The sequence below is a fragment of the Lepisosteus oculatus genome, chromosome 8 (genome assembly GCF_040954835.1).
Source record: "Lepisosteus oculatus isolate fLepOcu1 chromosome 8, fLepOcu1.hap2, whole genome shotgun sequence".
NCBI classification, from domain to species: Eukaryota; Metazoa; Chordata; class Actinopteri; order Semionotiformes; family Lepisosteidae; genus Lepisosteus; species Lepisosteus oculatus.
In genome coordinates this window covers 11310995-11327426 of record NC_090703.1, presented here as the reverse complement: position 1 = coordinate 11327426, position 16432 = coordinate 11310995, and the positions used below count along the sequence as shown (strand labels likewise).

The 16432-nt window shown below is 43.4% G+C and overlaps 2 protein-coding genes across 6 annotated transcripts in view; one reads left to right on the top strand and one right to left on the bottom strand.

Annotated features, from left to right (window-relative positions):
* dync1h1 (dynein, cytoplasmic 1, heavy chain 1) overlaps positions 1–8667 on the top strand; it is a 44356-nt gene extending 35689 nt beyond the window's left edge. For all 3 annotated transcript variants that reach the window (XM_006632239.3, XM_015350239.2, XM_015350238.2), the window contains exons 61-78: positions 52–186; positions 360–454; positions 792–966; positions 1316–1391; positions 1611–1771; positions 2163–2274; positions 2425–2485; positions 2921–3044; positions 3292–3405; positions 3639–3809; positions 4135–4352; positions 4472–4575; positions 5591–5799; positions 6079–6232; positions 6496–6638; positions 6832–7000; positions 7229–7356; positions 8257–8667. In XM_006632239.3, coding sequence (XP_006632302.1) covers positions 52–186; positions 360–454; positions 792–966; positions 1316–1391; positions 1611–1771; positions 2163–2274; positions 2425–2485; positions 2921–3044; positions 3292–3405; positions 3639–3809; positions 4135–4352; positions 4472–4575; positions 5591–5799; positions 6079–6232; positions 6496–6638; positions 6832–7000; positions 7229–7356; positions 8257–8385 — 2478 coding nt within the window. In that variant the 3' untranslated portion in view covers positions 8386–8667. The remainder of the gene's footprint in view (positions 1–51; positions 187–359; positions 455–791; positions 967–1315; positions 1392–1610; positions 1772–2162; positions 2275–2424; positions 2486–2920; positions 3045–3291; positions 3406–3638; positions 3810–4134; positions 4353–4471; positions 4576–5590; positions 5800–6078; positions 6233–6495; positions 6639–6831; positions 7001–7228; positions 7357–8256) is intronic.
* Positions 8668–9900: 1233 nt separating this feature from the next.
* LOC107077760 (uncharacterized) lies at positions 9901–14514 on the bottom strand. Of its 3 annotated transcripts, none has more exons than XM_015350240.2 (6): positions 14439–14514; positions 13635–13702; positions 12834–12887; positions 11333–11419; positions 10287–10826; positions 9901–10138 (listed from the first exon to the last, which is right to left on the bottom strand). In XM_015350240.2, the coding sequence occupies exons 1-6, from the start codon at positions 14482–14484 to the stop codon at positions 10127–10129; spliced, it is 807 nt and encodes a 268-aa protein (XP_015205726.1). In that variant the 5' UTR covers positions 14485–14514; the 3' UTR covers positions 9901–10126. The 3 variants fall into 3 exon arrangements, with proteins under 3 accessions (XP_015205726.1, XP_015205727.1, XP_015205730.1); XM_015350241.2 differs by having other exon boundaries at positions 13579–13702; positions 14439–14470; XM_015350244.2 differs by lacking the exon at positions 14439–14514 and adding an exon at positions 14126–14215 and having other exon boundaries at positions 13579–13702.
* Positions 14515–16432: the final 1918 nt, after the last annotated feature.

Below are 16432 nucleotides of genomic sequence, written 5' to 3'. Positions count from 1 at the left end.
TGTTTCTTCATTGGAGCTTAAGGTGTGACTGCAGTGGTTTCCTTGTTCCAGATCCACTTCCTGTACCAGTACTCCTTGCACCTCTTCCTGGATATCTACCATACTGTGCTGTATGAGAACCCCAACCTGAAGAGTGTGACTGACCACACGCAGCGCCTGTCCCTCATCACCAAGGACCTCTTCCAGGTATAGACCTGCATGTAGCACTCTCTTACATTGCTGCCTGGTGTATATATGTGCCTTTTTATAGCAGTCAAGTACTTATTCTAATATCGTAGAAGTCCTAATATTGCTGTATGAAAATGCACAGGGAGTCCAAGTTCTGTTGGAGCCCCTCATACTTTTGTTTCCTTCCACAGATTGCTTTCAACAGAGTGGCAAGAGGTATGCTGCACCAAGATCACATCACATTTGCCATGCTTCTGGCCAGGATCAATCTCAAAGGCATGACCAGGTAAAGAAAACTTTGTTCTTAAGCAACTCGAGGAATACCTTAGCCATCTAGGCCTGTGTTTTGGTGACTCCTATAAATTTACAAAAAAAATGTTTACCTACACTGATTAATTGCATGGTATGAGTTTAGTTTAGAAGAAGTATCTATTTTTGTTTTTTCCTCTCTTCCTAAAACCTCTTTCCTTACTTGTTGAAGAAGAATATAAACTAATCATGTTGCCTTATCCAAAATCTCAGAGGCCACAAGACTGAATTACTTCTCTGCATCTCATATTTTAATTGAATTGAAGATGCTAGGCTGATGTTCCTGAAATCAATGGCTCATCTTTTTCCTCCAGCGAACCCTCTTTTGATCCCGAGTTCCAGCATTTCCTGCGGGGGAAGGAGATTGTGCTGACTGGGACCATCTTGCCAAAAGTCAAGGGCCTGAGCACTGAGCAGACCGAGGGCATGATCAGACTGAGCCGCCTGCCTGCCTTCAAGGACATTGTCTCCAAGGTTGAGGCTGACGAGGTGAGTAGAATCTCCTTGCCATTGCAACATTAGCGGCTCATCATAGCTAATCTCCATGTCCATTTACCTACGTGGCTTATTGAATCAAGGTGTGATTGAAGTTAACATTAAACACATAACACAGAGATTGAGCCCATCTAGCTCATTTGGTTGTAAGGAGTTTATTTGTTCAAGAATCTCATTTTGAAGGAAGGAAGGCAAGTTAGGAACAATGTGGCTGGGTAACGTGCTCCAGAACCCTCTGTGTAAACCAAAGTGCCTCCTGTTCACCGGTTTTAATTCACTTCAGTGTTTCCACTGGTGTTCGTCTGGTTCATGTCTCATTTTGTTTTGTTTCCCCTTGTTTCAGCAATTCTTTATGTGGCTGGAGAGTAACTCGCCAGAGCTGTCGGTACCATACCTCTGGACTGAAGAGAAAACATCCAGTGAGTGTCCCCACTGCTGCACAGCTGATTTAAACCCCACTCTGGCTCATTGATATAGCTGGTGTTAACGTCAGTATATGTACGGTGTTTCCAGTACATGAACTGAGTGCAGAAACATTAACATCTAATGGCACAACGAGTTCAATTTATACATGGAAAAACTGTGCACGGTTTCACTCATATGGCCCTTACTCCTGCCCGTTTGCTCTCCCTGCCCAGCTCCTATTGGCCAGGCCATTCACCAGCTCCTGCTGATCCAGGCCTTCCGGCCCGACCGCCTGCTGGCCATGTCCCACATCTTCGTGTCCAAGGTCCTGGGAGAGAGCTTCATGTCCATCATCGAGCAGCCACTGGACCTCGGCAGTATTGTGGACACCGAGGTAACCTTCCTCAGTGGGTTGCCAAGGCGTTCTCTAAAACATCACATTTTATTATTGTTTTTTACATGATTTGTTCCTTACTGGTTTTTTACAAGAGGAAGAATATCAAAGTGCTCTATTATCTTGTATTTAAACCACTGACTGCAGGCAGTGAGAAATTTTATTTTCCCTCAAATCTCATTAGATACGGTGGTGTCGGCTCTGTTAGAAGCCAGCCATCACCGAACAAACATAAGTGGTCTGATAGACGTGACCCATAACTGATTCTTCAACTATAGATTTTAGTGTCATGAGACGCCATGTATTATCCATTATTCCTGTAATAAGCACTCTAGGCTTGGAGTGCACTGCTGCTGATTAAATGTTTTGTGACCTGTTTTTGTGTTGGCAGGTGAAGCCCAGTACTCCAGTCTTGATGTGCTCCGTCCCTGGCTATGACGCCAGCGGTCTTGTGAGAGATTTGGCTGCTGAACAGAACAAACAAATTACATCAGTTTCTATTGGTAAGAAAAATTAGAGGATCTAGTTTTTTTTCCTCAAGTTTTCAAATTCTGTAGGCTTTTAATCCAAAACTGAGCAAGGTATGTTGGTGTGGGATTGTATTAACAAATGGAGAAGTCTGAGATGCATTTAAAAATGTCACTTTCTTGTAGGATCTGCTGAGGGATTCAACAAAGCAGATAGGGACATCAACACAGCAGTCAAGTCTGGCAGGTGGGTGTGACAACCAGAACGTGCACTCATTTACCTCAGCAATCCTCTAGGAACTGTGCTTAAAGGCAAAATTACAAGGGTTGCCCAGTTTGTCCTCTTTGCTCTTTGTTAAAACATATTGAAGACATACATTTTGCTTATAGAATTAGATTTATCGGTTATATGTGCACTACCTTTCCAAGTGAAGTTTTATAGCACCTGAGGTTTCATCATTTCCTGGGGGACATTATTTTTTCACAAAATGTAGGATATTGCATTCTGAATGGCCATATAAGCCTAAGAGCAAGTTAGGAAAGTGTTTTTTTTTTAAAGAATGGTTTGTCCTCCAAGCAGTGTCTTTGAAGTTCTGTAGCGTGGAGGTGACTGACTTGTTTGTGGGTAAGCAATGGTGAGATCAGTGAGGCTGTGCTGTAACTGTTGGGATGATGATGGCAGGTGGGTGATGCTGGAGAATGTTCACCTGGCTCCTGGGTGGCTGATGCAGCTGGAGAAGAAGCTCCACTCCATGCAGCCCCACGCCAGCTTCCGCCTCTTCCTCACCATGGAGATCAACCCCAAGGTCAGCTGCTCTCTGGCAGTTTCCATTATTGTGTCAAATTCTGTATTTGAATTTCCTTTTCAAATGAAGGTCAGCAAACTGCCTGGTAAGGAGAAAGTGCTCGAAGAATGTGACGGTTGTAGTCACATTCTTGCAACCTCAACATGATCTGCACCACATTTTAGTATCACTTCCAAAGCTGAAGCACTTGTTTTTAATTAACTTGAGAATTCAGCGTGTGACCTCGTCTGCTGCCCTTCCTCCCCAGGTCCCAGTGAACCTGCTGCGTGCCGGGCGCATCTTCGTGTTCGAGCCACCTCCAGGCGTGAAGGCGAACATGCTGAGGACCTTCAGCAGCATCCCCGTCTCCCGCATGTGCAAGGTGAGGGCCCACTCCGACGTATCTCTGCATTACGGAACAGGAGCCCGATTTTTTTTTGACATGAGAGGTTGTGGTTGTGTTGAGGTACGAAGAAATCTCACAAATACCCACAAGCAACAGCAAACCCAGTGTGAGGAAAGGAAGACTGTCGTGTTCTTGGAGACATGTTTTGTAAAGAATAACACGGCTTCAGGAAGTTGTATGCTGATCCGATTGTCCCTGATGACATGCAGGCCCCGAACGAGCGTGCCCGCCTGTACTTTCTCCTGGCTTGGTTCCACGCCATCATCCAGGAGCGGCTGCGCTATGCCCCGCTGGGCTGGTCCAAGAAGTACGAATTTGGGGAGTCGGACCTGCGCTCAGCCTGCGACACAGTGGACACCTGGCTGGATGACACCGCCAAGGTAAGGACTGCCTGATCCACACGCATTGACACATGCCTGCCTGTTCTCCTCTGTGCCAACCTGATAAAATTGTCAATTTTCAATGTATATACTGGCCAAATTTTAACATTTGCTTATCTCATGAGATAGTGAGCTGGAATCAAATAGTTTGCTTTGAAAGGGTATATAAGGTGCCATAACTGCAGGTCTGTTCCTGCCCAATCATTTAGAATGGTATCTTAGTAATGTTCCTTCATTAGTGTTGGATTATTTCTGAAAATGAATTCCTGTCTCTATATACTTGTAACACCCGAGCCTGGATGCTAAAGAATGTACCTAACCACAGGGTCGGCAGAACATCTCTCCTGACAAGATACCTTGGGCAGCCCTGAAGACGCTGATGGCACAGTCCATCTATGGCGGGCGAGTTGACAATGAGTTTGACCAGAGACTGCTCAACACCTTCCTGGAGCGCATCTTCACTACATCCAGCTTCGACAGCGACTTCAAACTGGCCTTTAAAGTCGATGGTCACAAGGATATCAAGATGCCTGATGGCATTCGGTAATCCTGGTGTTTTGCATCCATTTAAATTCAACGTATAGCTGACATCTGTAGGACCTTAGCCACACTATGAAGGTGATGATGTGTGTTGACTCAGTGGTCCTGTCTTGTCAATTCAGGCGGGAGGAGTTTGTGCACTGGGTGGAGATGCTCCCTGACACGCAGACTCCATCCTGGCTGGGGCTGCCAAGCAACGCTGAGAAGGTCCTCCTCACAACACAGGGTAAAAGGCTTCTCTAACGCTTTTCACGATTTACAGATTGGCAAGAGGTTGACAAAAAGGGGTTCCGTCTCTGCTGAGCTCTTGAAAGCTTTCGCTCTCCCGTGTGTATTCCTCCATTATAACATCTCTTGTGGTTTTTCCTCCTCTTTCTAACTCATCTTGTTTTTACAGACCACTTCCTCTAGACAGTTTGTCGCAATGTGTCATTTTTCCCTCTGCTTCTGACAGAACATCCTTGAGCATGTGTACAATTGAGAAAGTAGTGAGGTTACACAGTACCATCTCCAATCTGCTTCATTCTCATACACCATTCATCTTTCAGTTTGTGGCAGTCTCAAGGAACAGTATATATCTTGATGAAGACCGCGGTCCATCCAGAATGATTAGTCAGCAAGCTTACTTTGCAAAGTTGTTCCTGCTGTTAGAAACCTGTCAGTTGAAGAGCTGGTCTGGTATCCCCACAGCGCTTCACCTGACCCACCAGTCCTGTGGCTGCTTCGCAAACGTGCACATGTGAACACATCTGTTCTGTTCCTAGCTGTTTCATTACAATAAGGGTCTTCTCATCCTCCAGCAACTGTTCACTTTCACTGCATTTTACTAACCATCATGTCACCAGCACTGTTTTCCCAAGCTACTCAAGTTTTTGTCATTTGCTTTTTTTCTGCTTTCAGTCTTTCATTTGCTTGTTGCAGAATTTTTTTTAGTTTCTGTGTATGTTTTAGAGTTAAAAATGCATGATCATGTTGGCAGCAACTTTGTGAAATAGTCAAGACTTGTTTCTGCACTTAAGAGAAATCACTGGGTTTGAATTGGTACATTGTGAAACTGGTGTAAGAATTTGGAGCCAGTCAGAAGTTGCAGAAAGCCCTGTAGAGTGCTTTTTTCTTTCATTTTTTGCCAAGACGGTTATCATTTTTTTATTAGTGTAATGCATTGGTGTGCTTCAATTTTGTTTTACTTCCCTGCCTTACCCCCCTCCCTCCAACCTGCTGCCCATACTGCTGGGGCTCAGGCATTGACATGATGGGCAAGATGCTGAAAATGCAGATGCTGGAGGATGAGGATGACCTCGCCTATGAGACGGAGAAGAAGCAGCGCACGAGCTCCACGTCCGACGGGCAGCCCGCGTGGATGAGGACCCTGCACACCACTGCCTGCAACTGGCTGCAGCTCATCCCCCAGTCTGTCAACCCTCTCAAACGCACTGTCGAGAACATCAAGGTGAGGCTCCTCCATGTGGCTCGGATCCTCTCTCAGCAACCAGGGACTCTCCAGACCAGCCTCTTTTCCACCTCTCTTATCTTGTCGTAGGGGCCAATTCAAAGACGTAATTTTAGCTCTTATGTGGACATCTCAAAGTATAGACTAACCTACAAGGCTCTGAATAGTGGAGTGAATTTATAAGACCACAGTGCATGTGTGCTTCTGTGTTGGAGTGGGCTGCCAGTGGTTTAAGTGTTGCTGCTGTAGCTATGAACTGATGTCCTTTTGGCCCGGCAGGACCCCCTGTTCCGCTTCTTTGAGAGGGAGGTGAAGATGGGCGCGCGACTGCTCCAGGATGTGCGCCAGGACCTGGCAGATGTGGTGCAGGTGTGCGAGGGCAAAAAGAAGCAGACCAACTACCTGCGCACGCTCATCAACGACCTGGTCAAGGGTAGGTTCCTGAGCAAAACCCCAGGGCCCTTATCTTGTCCTGTTTAGCTGAAATACCTTAGGAATCACCGTCTTTGTTTTATTACCCACCCAGCACACCTGCTTATTTAATGAATGTATTTTTGAATGTCGTTGCTTTTTAACACCTAGAAGTGATAACACAAGGCGTACGCGAGTCTGACATTACACTAACTCATTCTGTATGAATCCTAGGTGACTTAGGCAATGTAGCTGCCATCTCTGACAGACTCTTTTGTTTTCCAGGCATCCTGCCTCACAGCTGGTCTCGCTACACAGTCCCAGCCTCCATGACTGTAATCCAGTGGGTGGCTGATTTCAGCGATCGGGTGAAGCAGCTGCAGTTGATCTCCCAGGGAGCAGCCAGCGGAGGAGCAAAGGAGCTGAAGGTACTGCTTCCTGTGAATGGAAAATCCTTTAGATCTCACCTGCAGCTAATTGCATTGCTACACAATGCGTTGCATAATGTTTTTTACTTGATGCATCTCTAATCAAAGAGCATCTTCTTCTGTTTCAGACTTTTTTTAATTATGCTGCTAGTCAGCCTTCTTTACTTTGTTTTTATCATTTGTGTTTTTCCAGAATATCCATGTTTGTCTGGGAAGCCTGTTTGTTCCAGAGGCCTACATTACAGCCACACGTCAGTACGTGGCTCAAGCCAACAGCTGGTCCCTGGAGGAGCTGTGTCTGGAGGTCAATGTCACCACGTCCCAGGGTGCCGCCCTCGATGCCTGCAGCTTTGGCATCAAAGGTCAGTTTGAGGTCCTGCAGCTGTGGCAGCTTGGCTCGTCAACAGCATCAAATAAATGATCTGCCTTCACTTTGTGATTGCAGTGTTTTTGCTCATCTAAATGTTCTAAGAGTATATAGCACCCACAGGCCATGTGTGTCATGAGTTGGCATGGAAAGTGAAACCCCTGGTATTCTGATGTCATCGGATGCCTCCGTTTCCATTATGCTAACACTTGGTCGCCCCCAGGTCTGAAGCTCCAGGGTGCCACCTGCAGCAACAACAAGCTGTCCCTGTCCACCGCCATCTCCACAGAGCTGCCCCTCACTCAGCTGCGCTGGATTAAACAGATGAGTGCCGAGAGGAAGGCCAACACGGTGAGCCTTGCTGTCCTTTCCCGTCTCCCTTAGGGCCAGGCCTGCCAGCATCAGTACTGATCCCATCATCTGATTGTTCTAGATTTGTATTCAAGCTCTTCTGTGCTGCCCCTCACTTCCTGCTAATACAAACATCATTAAGCAAGAGTATTGTCAATTCCCATTACTGGTTTTGGAAGAGGAAAGAATCCCTCACTTTGCCCCTTTTCACCCCACTAGTGGATGAACGAGATCTTGCTGCCAGATGCTCCATGCTCACATTTTGCCATTAACTTCCAAGAAGCAAAGAATGTGATCAGTTAATAACCAGCATTCCCAAATACTGCTGCAAGCTGAAGAGCAAATTACGTTTTTTCAAAAGCATTGCTTTTGTTAACATAGGAGCATTGTGACTTTTGATTTTCAAAGAGTTTGTGATAACTGAAATTGGAGACAATTCTGTAAAGCGTGAAATTCCGTAATTTGGATAATGTTCTGCATAAAATCTACAAAAAAAAGTGATAGAGCCACATTGAAGCGTCAAAAACCATTAAATTAAATCACAAATTTGATATCCTTTTGTCCATCCCACGGTGAAACCCAGGACATTTTATCAGAAAACGTTTCTGTAATTTGAAGAAAAATAATTGCATCATTATTTAACTTGTGCCAATTTCCTCAGCGAGTTTCTAAGCCTCTCTATGGACAAAGTATTGTAAAATGAAAGTAGAGGCAACTTAATCAGAATCAGCAGAAACATCAGGATACTTCTTCTAGTGCACAGCTGTTCACATGCCTTATTCAAGAAAAATAGACTGCTTTTAGCGAAAACACAATGTAGACCTTTGTGTGCCATTTGAACACAATCCATTACTTTCAATAAGGCAACAGTCCTTAATGTTTTTTGCTTTCTCCTCTTAGGTTACTCTGCCTGTGTACCTGAATTTCACTCGTGCTGATCTGATCTTTACGGTCGACTTTGATATCGCAACCAAGGAGGACCCCCACAGCTTCTATGAGCGAGGAGTGGCTGTGCTTTGCACTGAGTAAACGCATCACAGCTCCAACGTTTAACTATAACTTTCTAGAGGAAAATCAAATAACCATAGTCAACAGTTTAACTGCATTAGAACTATATAAGCTCATTATACTTTGAAAGGGAGATCAGAGTGTCTGAGAAATGTTGGCGGATGGCCTGAGATGGAGGAAGTGAGGGTTAGTTGGCAAGGATGGTTTTTATGAAGGAATCTGCATATTTTATGGAGAGAAAATGAAAAGTTGAGAAGTGCGTGTTACCCATGTCAAAATACATAATAAAATGTCTCCATTGTCTTTGGTGTCATTCCTTCCTTAACTGGATGAGTGTAGTAATGTACCAGAACTATTAATCTAATGCACCCTCTAGAGGTGAAAAGCAGACTTGAACTAAAGATTCTTCCATCACTCCAACCCCCTTGAACAAGGATGAGAGCACTTTCTGTTGATATGAGCCTTTCTTGTGGGTTCATTGTTTAAAGTGTCTGTGATATTCCTGGATTTAGTGCTTCTATTTTTTAATGATAGGTGATGAAGTAGTATTTATTACAGTCATGTTCTGATTAAAAACAAAGAATGATCAATAAAAGTATTACACCAGGAAGCTCAAAAACTAAATCAGAAATAATTGTATATATTACACCCTATACAACTTTGACAAAAGGACATCCTTAAACTCTTCTGAACTTGGTACTGTAATAGTTATAAATGCTGGGACCAACATGCAAGAATGTTACATCTAAAATGCATAATCCAAATGGACAGTATGCTGTGAGATGGTATGTTCCTGTTGTCATCAATTGCTCTTTCAGAATATACAGTTGTGTGGTCCGTTATATAAACATTGGATATTACATGACTTTACGTGTTTCGTGGTCTGTAGGAAAGCAACTAAGTACTTTTGCAAGTAGATAGAATCTGGCACTACCTCCCCTTAATCTTCACAGACAATTTGTCACTTCACTGAGTGCAGAGCAGGCAGGCATCTTAACTGAACCTACTACAGCATCATGTCCTGGGTTAACCAAAAGCCCTGATAGGTGGCTCCAATAAGAAATTGTAAAAGAGTTCCAAAAATACTATTTGATCTGCACTAGATCTTGAGGTTTGAAGATGGCATTTTAGAACAAAAATACAACTTTTGCCATTATTAGCCATTCATTTTAGCCACTGTGGAATTTAACAGCAGTAGTAGAAATGTGTAGATACATTGGGACAGTTTCGTATAAAATCACACCTATGGGACTACTTTTAATCCAGGTTAAATTTAAAGCCACAGTAAATGGAATCTGTCTCAAGCTGCAACAATCCAGCCATGCATTAGAGCTGCACGAAGGAAACTCTTACATTGAGGTGAAAGTCCTGCAATGCCTCCTCTTAGTTCCTCAAAAAAACATTTGTAATAGTTTCTAAGGGAAAACTGTTGGAATAAAGGAAGAAGACTTGAAAAATAAAAGGCAAACAAATATAGTAAATTGTCAGATAATGTAAAAGTTTTAAAACGTTGAAAGTATTCAAACGCTTTTAGAATTTGTTCACCCATGATAAACTTTATTGTGTGATTTTTATCATGCAAATAAACCGCATTCACAAAAAAAACAACGTCCTTGATTACCCTTGTGATTGTAACAATTTTCAAAATCATACAACTCAAATGTCTAAGGAAAACAAAAAGTGCATTGGGAAAGTAAGTGCATCATGAACTGCTTCAGACAATTATGTGTTGTTCATCAACAGCAGAAAGGATTTCAGTTCTTCACTCTGTGTCCTGAAAGAAATGGTAAAATCCATTACTAAAGGCACCTAATGTCAGAGCCAATAACAATATCACAACCAAGAAACATCATGCTGCCGGCAGTAATAAGTACTCGTCTCACTCCTCAACTGGACTGGGACTTGGGAACAGAACAGCCTACCTCCAGTTCAACTGTGCGCTGTTTCTTCCTGAGGCAGCGTTCGCCAGACTCGGCCCCAGGGAACCCCGACTTGCGCTTGGGGAGGAACGCTAGTGGCTCAGGACTTCCGGGGGACCCCTCCTCAGATCTGGGGTGTGCTCTGAGAGACCCAGTCCAGCTCCTGTATGAGGTGCTTGCGGGCAGCCGGGCTGGGGTGAAGCTTAGGAAGGCAAACTGTCCGGGTGTGGAGAGTGAAGCCTCTGTATGCACTCCTGAGTCCACAGGCATCTCCCTCCAGTCCTTGCCACCCCTTGGGGACACAGGTTCCCCAAATCTCACCTCCGAGTCACTGGAGGACTTCATCTGGACATCAGAAGGCAGCTGTATTTCACCCAGTTTCAGAGAGTCGCCTCTCTTCCCCGGGGCCTTGGGAGAGGAGGCTGGCACGGCGGTCACTGACCGGGTCCTGGACCTCAATCCACTGCCCCCCTGGATTCGGCTCCGGGAACACCTGGACGTATCCGAGGAGTCCTCAGAGCTGCCGTCATAGGGGTCCCAAGACTGTGGAGAAGCAGGTGAAAAATCCAAGCAGAACTGACATTGGAACAGATCCGGAGAAGAATACACCTGAACTCCTTTGATTTTAACTCAGGATTATTAATACTGGTGCTACAACCCTGCACATCAATGGCTTTAGGCAAGACTCGAGACTATGGAGACTGCCCAACACAATTCCAAGGCTCTTACCGGGATGGGTTATCCAGGTCCTGGAGAACCAGTATGTCTTCAGGTTTTCAGCCCAATTCAGATCTTAACCCAAATCAGGTCATTATTGCCTTCATGGGACAAAAGACCATAATAGGCATTCTCAGTTGTTCATCAGCATGTACTTTGAAAACACACCAGACACACCAGCTATCCAGGAGCAGGACCTAGTGGGTCCCATTTTTTTCTACTTTTGAGTATATCATTTTTTTTTCTACGGGATGGATGATCACTCAAATTAAACCAGACAGGTAAGATTTTTCGTTTTCCTTGCACATCGCAGTATTCAGAATCGCACTCACTGGCAGGGAAGACCGGCCTCTGTGTTGCTGCGCCAAAGACAGCACCTTCCTGGTAGCTCCACTCTCAGGTGTACTGGAGGCACATCCCTAGGCAAAAGAAGAACACCAAAGCACACCATTTACCTGCCAATTACTATATCCGTGAGTGTGCGCTGGTGCTCTGCATCCATGGGTGAGACCAAACATGAAATCAAGCCTTCTCTAGTCAGGAATCCAGAAGCCTCTCTAAATCATCAACAGCTTATGACTTGTGGAGGAGAGACAGATCAGTCTAAATAACCTTAGTCACACTAATGTACCCCTTCTTTCAAGTGGACAGCTGCATGAGACAGAAAACCTGCTGCATTTGCAGACAGTGAGAACCAGAATGGACAGACACAGGAGGACACATTCATAAGAGACATAGCAGGGGAGCTGGGACATAAGACTCACTGCCAAAGCTTCCCAGACCGAAACAATACAATCCACATTTCTTATTTAGGTTTGCTGCTCAGAAAGTTACAATACAAGCACCCATTCCAGCTCCAGAAATATTCTCACAGTTTTTGATCAGGAAAGGTTTGGCACCTGAACCTGCACAGCACCTGAAAAGGGATTGTTGGTCTCCAAAAAACGGCTCCCTGCTGCACCAAGAGTTAAACTGCACAGTAGCAGTCATTAAAGCTACGGTTCAAGATAGCAGCTGCCTTTTCCAAAAGTAAATCTGACACAGTCGTAGGAAGCCAGGTGGGTTCTAATGAAACATTCAATCTTCTGTTAGCTATGTGGCAAAGCAGGGTCAAATCTGACACAATACTTAAAACCTCAGGCCACAGACTTCTCTGTGTTACAAACGTGGTTAGACAGATCTGGTAACAAGTGGATTTTCAATAATGTGACAAATGAAATTGCACTGAAGTACTGTAGTTCTCTATGCAGACTACACCGTAGATATTAAAGGTACTGTACAGTATATTTAAATATCTACAGTATGGTGTAGAGTCTGGTGCCCTATTAATGTTGAACGAATGATTCATGGAGTATTTAAATATCTTACCGTTTTTGAAAATGGGGGGTAGGGTCTTTTGGACCCACCTGGAATTTGAAAAGGCGGTGCGCATATTATACCTCTTTAAAGCGCCTTCAGGAAAATATTGCAAATATCCTGGTCTTGATGATGACACTTTCCAGACAGATTGCAAGGTATGATTCATAATGTGAGATCTGTTTATCTACATGAGACTGAAGGGGCCTGGTGGAAGGATGCTAAAGAATATTTTTGAGAGATATTTTCCCCACAGGGCAGGGAAAGATCTCTATAGTCAATATAAATGTGGTATAAGGCATCCAGAAAGGACCTCTCAATTATTTTGTTTCTGTTTACAGATTGACAGCTAAATCAGAAATAAATGTATTACTTTTGCAATGCTCTGCCTCTTACATATACACTTAATGTTGCATCTGTAAGTCAGGCTGGTGGATGAGTTCTGGCTGTTGTGTTGTGGTAGATCTCAAGCAGTACCTCGGGGCTTGTGTCCGACTCGGAGTCTGTGCTGGATTCCACTTTACACTTCTCCTGGGGAAGATACAGGAAGCCAGAAGAAATTATTGCCACAATGGAGAGCAACGAGTTACATGGTAGTGATGTTTGTGCTCGGCCTCTAAAGATCGTCCTTTAAGGGAGAGAAGTGACATTGAAATGCACAGTAATCAACCTTGATTTTGATTTAATTCAGTTTTTCACTGTCACTTCTACTACCAGGCATTTCATTTGATCCAGAATTATTCCCTAACGCTCTGATGCTGCAGTCCTTACCTGTACTGCTCTGAATTGCACTCTCAGAGCATTTATGACAGAGGGATTTTGAAGCCTTGCAAAGCCTCTTCCTTATCTGTCTGAACTTGCGCAAGGTTGTACTCAGCAGGCGATGCCCTTCTTTGTCTCCCACTCAACCCACACTGCTACTCTCGGTTCCTGCCTCTTTGGCATCTTTCGCCCCAGACTATGTTTAACTATCTTCCAGGACAAATAAAATGTTGACCTTTAAGAAAAAGTTTTAGATTTTTTGTTCATTGGGGTTTTCAATTAAGATAAGTTAATTTCCCATCTGTAATAGTGCCCCTGGTAGATATCTGGACAATGACAGTGCTGCTGTCACTGTTGAAATGAAACCCTAACATAGGTAGAGGCTGAGACAGTGCCTGAAGTCACTAAATTGCCCTTTAATTTGTCACGACATAAAATAATAAAATTATAACAGAAGTACCTTTCTCTCCTGGCTGCACATTTTCTAATGCAACACGTGCTTTATGACATTCTCACCATGTACTTGAATGCCAGCCTGTCCACACAGTCTGAGGTTTTCCTTGCATCTTTGCCGTCATTAAACCCTGTTAGGAATACATGGGCAACATAATACAAGTCAGCTCTTAACTAAATATCATCTTATATTACAGTCAGCACTGGGGATGTCTTTGTGCAGCACCATTTAAATCATAAAGCCTTAACACAAAGGCGTCTTCATGAAACCCGAATTATTTCACCAGAATAACAAATCTCTCTGTAAGCATCCCTATTGCATTAGCATAGTGCTAGAATAGTGCTCTTTTCCGCTATACATACACTGAGCATCAAAATATAGTTCTTATTTCTATCTACAACAAGGATCCAGAGTTTAGGAAAGCGACACAATACTTCAAAGCAGTTCTGGTCAAGTGGGGTGAAAACTTTATTTGTAAACACGTGCCCTGCGCACTTGGTGTCGCCTCCCTGATTCACAATTCAGTTCGATGTATTTACAGGTGCACACTTACATGTTACAGATGTGTAGCTATGCCTGCGGTACCATTTTCAGTATCGGTTTTCTGAAATACTGTACATGCCGAATAGACGGCGAGATTTTTATTTTCCTTAACGTCGCCGCAAAATTAAATAAATGTTTGTTTCGTTGGAAAAAAAAAAGGCTAGAAACAATTCCGGGTGAAGAGCAGAGAAAGCTGATGAATAAATACACAATTAATCGCTTACTGCGGGGCAAAATGCAGCCGCACATCAAGGTCTGGAAAACGTGCATTTTAAGCACGTAAGACTAATTTAAATAGGTGTTGTTAATACTTTGCATTTTACCTTGCTCCGCCTGTTTCTGCCTCCGCTTTCTGCGCCTAGCCGACATTCTGCCTTCTACAAACACTTGCGTTTGGCGCCCCCTTAGGCCAAAGAAGGACGCTGCACGTCGGGAAGCCCGGACTCCAGCGCATCGTTGATATTTTTTGAAGGGGGTTATTTACAAGCGAAAGAGAAGAGGTACTCTAATAGCTGTAATTTTAACGTTGGACTTTTTCTTTCATAGTCATATAATACATCAATCAGCCGCCTTGCCTGAAGTATTGCTGTACGTTTTGTTGTGGTTTACAGGTCTCAAAGGATATTGCACGATATAACAATATTTAGACTCAACTGTTGTATGCAAGAAGCGATGAGTGAAAAGTTGTGTGTATTATTTACCTGGAGTATTTTTTATAAGTAATTAAAAAAAATGTTTGAAATTGATGCATCTAAGCAAGAACGCTCAAAGGATTTTTGTCAAACTAGAAGTACATGCAGACTGAACGCAACATTGGATCTTACCGAGATTCAACTTTGGAGTCCTAGACCCGTCAGCTCGGGATACAAAACATAGAGACGTATTGGGATTGGGTTTGCTTTGGAAAACGTCTGTAACAGCTGGTCTCTGTGGTGCCATTCTGGACAGTGTTATGGCACAAACGAAGCGTGACACTGGTCTTGGGTTTGCATTGATATTCCAAATGAAACAAAACAATGGACTGTGACTCTTTTATCAATAATTAGGTTTACAGTAGGGGAAAGTAATAAGAATCCCTCCCCTTGTGCAAACTGAGTTGGACTGGCCCTACGTGTGAACGCCAGTTAAAAACGAATAGTGGGCTACCTGCAAAAATGAATCATGTAGTACAAGAAAAAAGTGCTTTTAATTGAGGTAAATGGAAATAAAATACACTGAAACGGAATATTTATATCAATAACCATTTTTTTTAAAACAAGCCTATTGGAGCATGTTTGGTTTTTTTTCGCAGGCGCGTTTTTTTGACGGTTCCTGGAATTACCTGTGCGGCCTGTGGTGCTTTTGGCGGTTTATTAATTCTTCTGTTACCACGAGTCTCCTCGGAATATATTGCTTGTTGTTGCCACGGTGTTGCTTGTACTCGTATTGGAATTAATTCATATAATTTACAGTAGGCTTCATTATCCGCTTAGCATTTGTTTACTGTAGGTACTCACACTTAATATTCAATACTGACAGTTAATACATTGCATTCTGTATTGCAGAAAATAGTGGAGAAGACAGTTTTAAGTTTCGCAAACGATTGGTAGTGCTCCCGTTGCCGACACGTGAATCCCTTTGGACACTCGCCTTCTTCGAGGCGCCCGCTGACACAACGCAGTACGAAAACTCACGTTTTTACTAATAAAACATAAATGTATAACGATTTACAAAGAACGTGAGTTTTAATCAATATAGTCAATGACTTCAGTTAAGTGATCCATGGGAGCTACTGTTCCCATTCGTCATTCCAATAACTTCTCGAATACCTAATAACTGACCTGTTTGGTGGTCAAAATGAAAAGTTTAGAAACTGAAGACTGGGGACGAGTAGAATCTTTTGGATCGGGACACTCTAGGACCAAGGATGATCATCCTTGATAAAAGCTTATTTTTCTAAAGAACCCCTTGCTTATCAAATTGGCGAATCAACCCTTTCCCTTCCTCTGAGCACACTGCATCAATTTTTCAAGTAAAAAACGTGGGTTAAATTTGCATTGTGTAGTGTTTACATTGATTTAAATATACAGTACACTGAGTATCAAATGAACAACTATAACTGCAACAAATGCAGTCTTTTCTCTAGCAGGTGCACTGATATTGTATTGAACAGACATGACAAATACATCATGCTGATTAACATTTGTCAGCAACACGGTTGATCAACAGGGTGCACACTGCTGAAGTCACAGGACAGTGGTTTATTGAAAAAATAAGCTGTGCATCTGGCTCATCCTGTGGACCAGCCTGCAGAAACTGTCTTCTGGGACTCGGTTAG

Bases quoted from the DNA above. Each gene is read 5' to 3' on its own strand.
- LOC107077760 (XM_015350240.2), bottom strand. From the start codon at position 14,484: ATGTCGGCTAGGCGCAGAAAGCGGAGGCAGAAACAGGCGGAGCAAG. The intron at 13,703-14,438 runs GTAAAATGCAAA...TATTCCTAACAG, and splicing joins GCAGAAACAGGCGGAGCAAG to GGTTTAATGACGGCAAAGAT. The intron at 10,827-11,332 runs GTGAGTGCGATT...GCTTCTCCACAG, and splicing joins GAGGCCGGTCTTCCCTGCCA to TCTTGGGACCCCTATGACGG.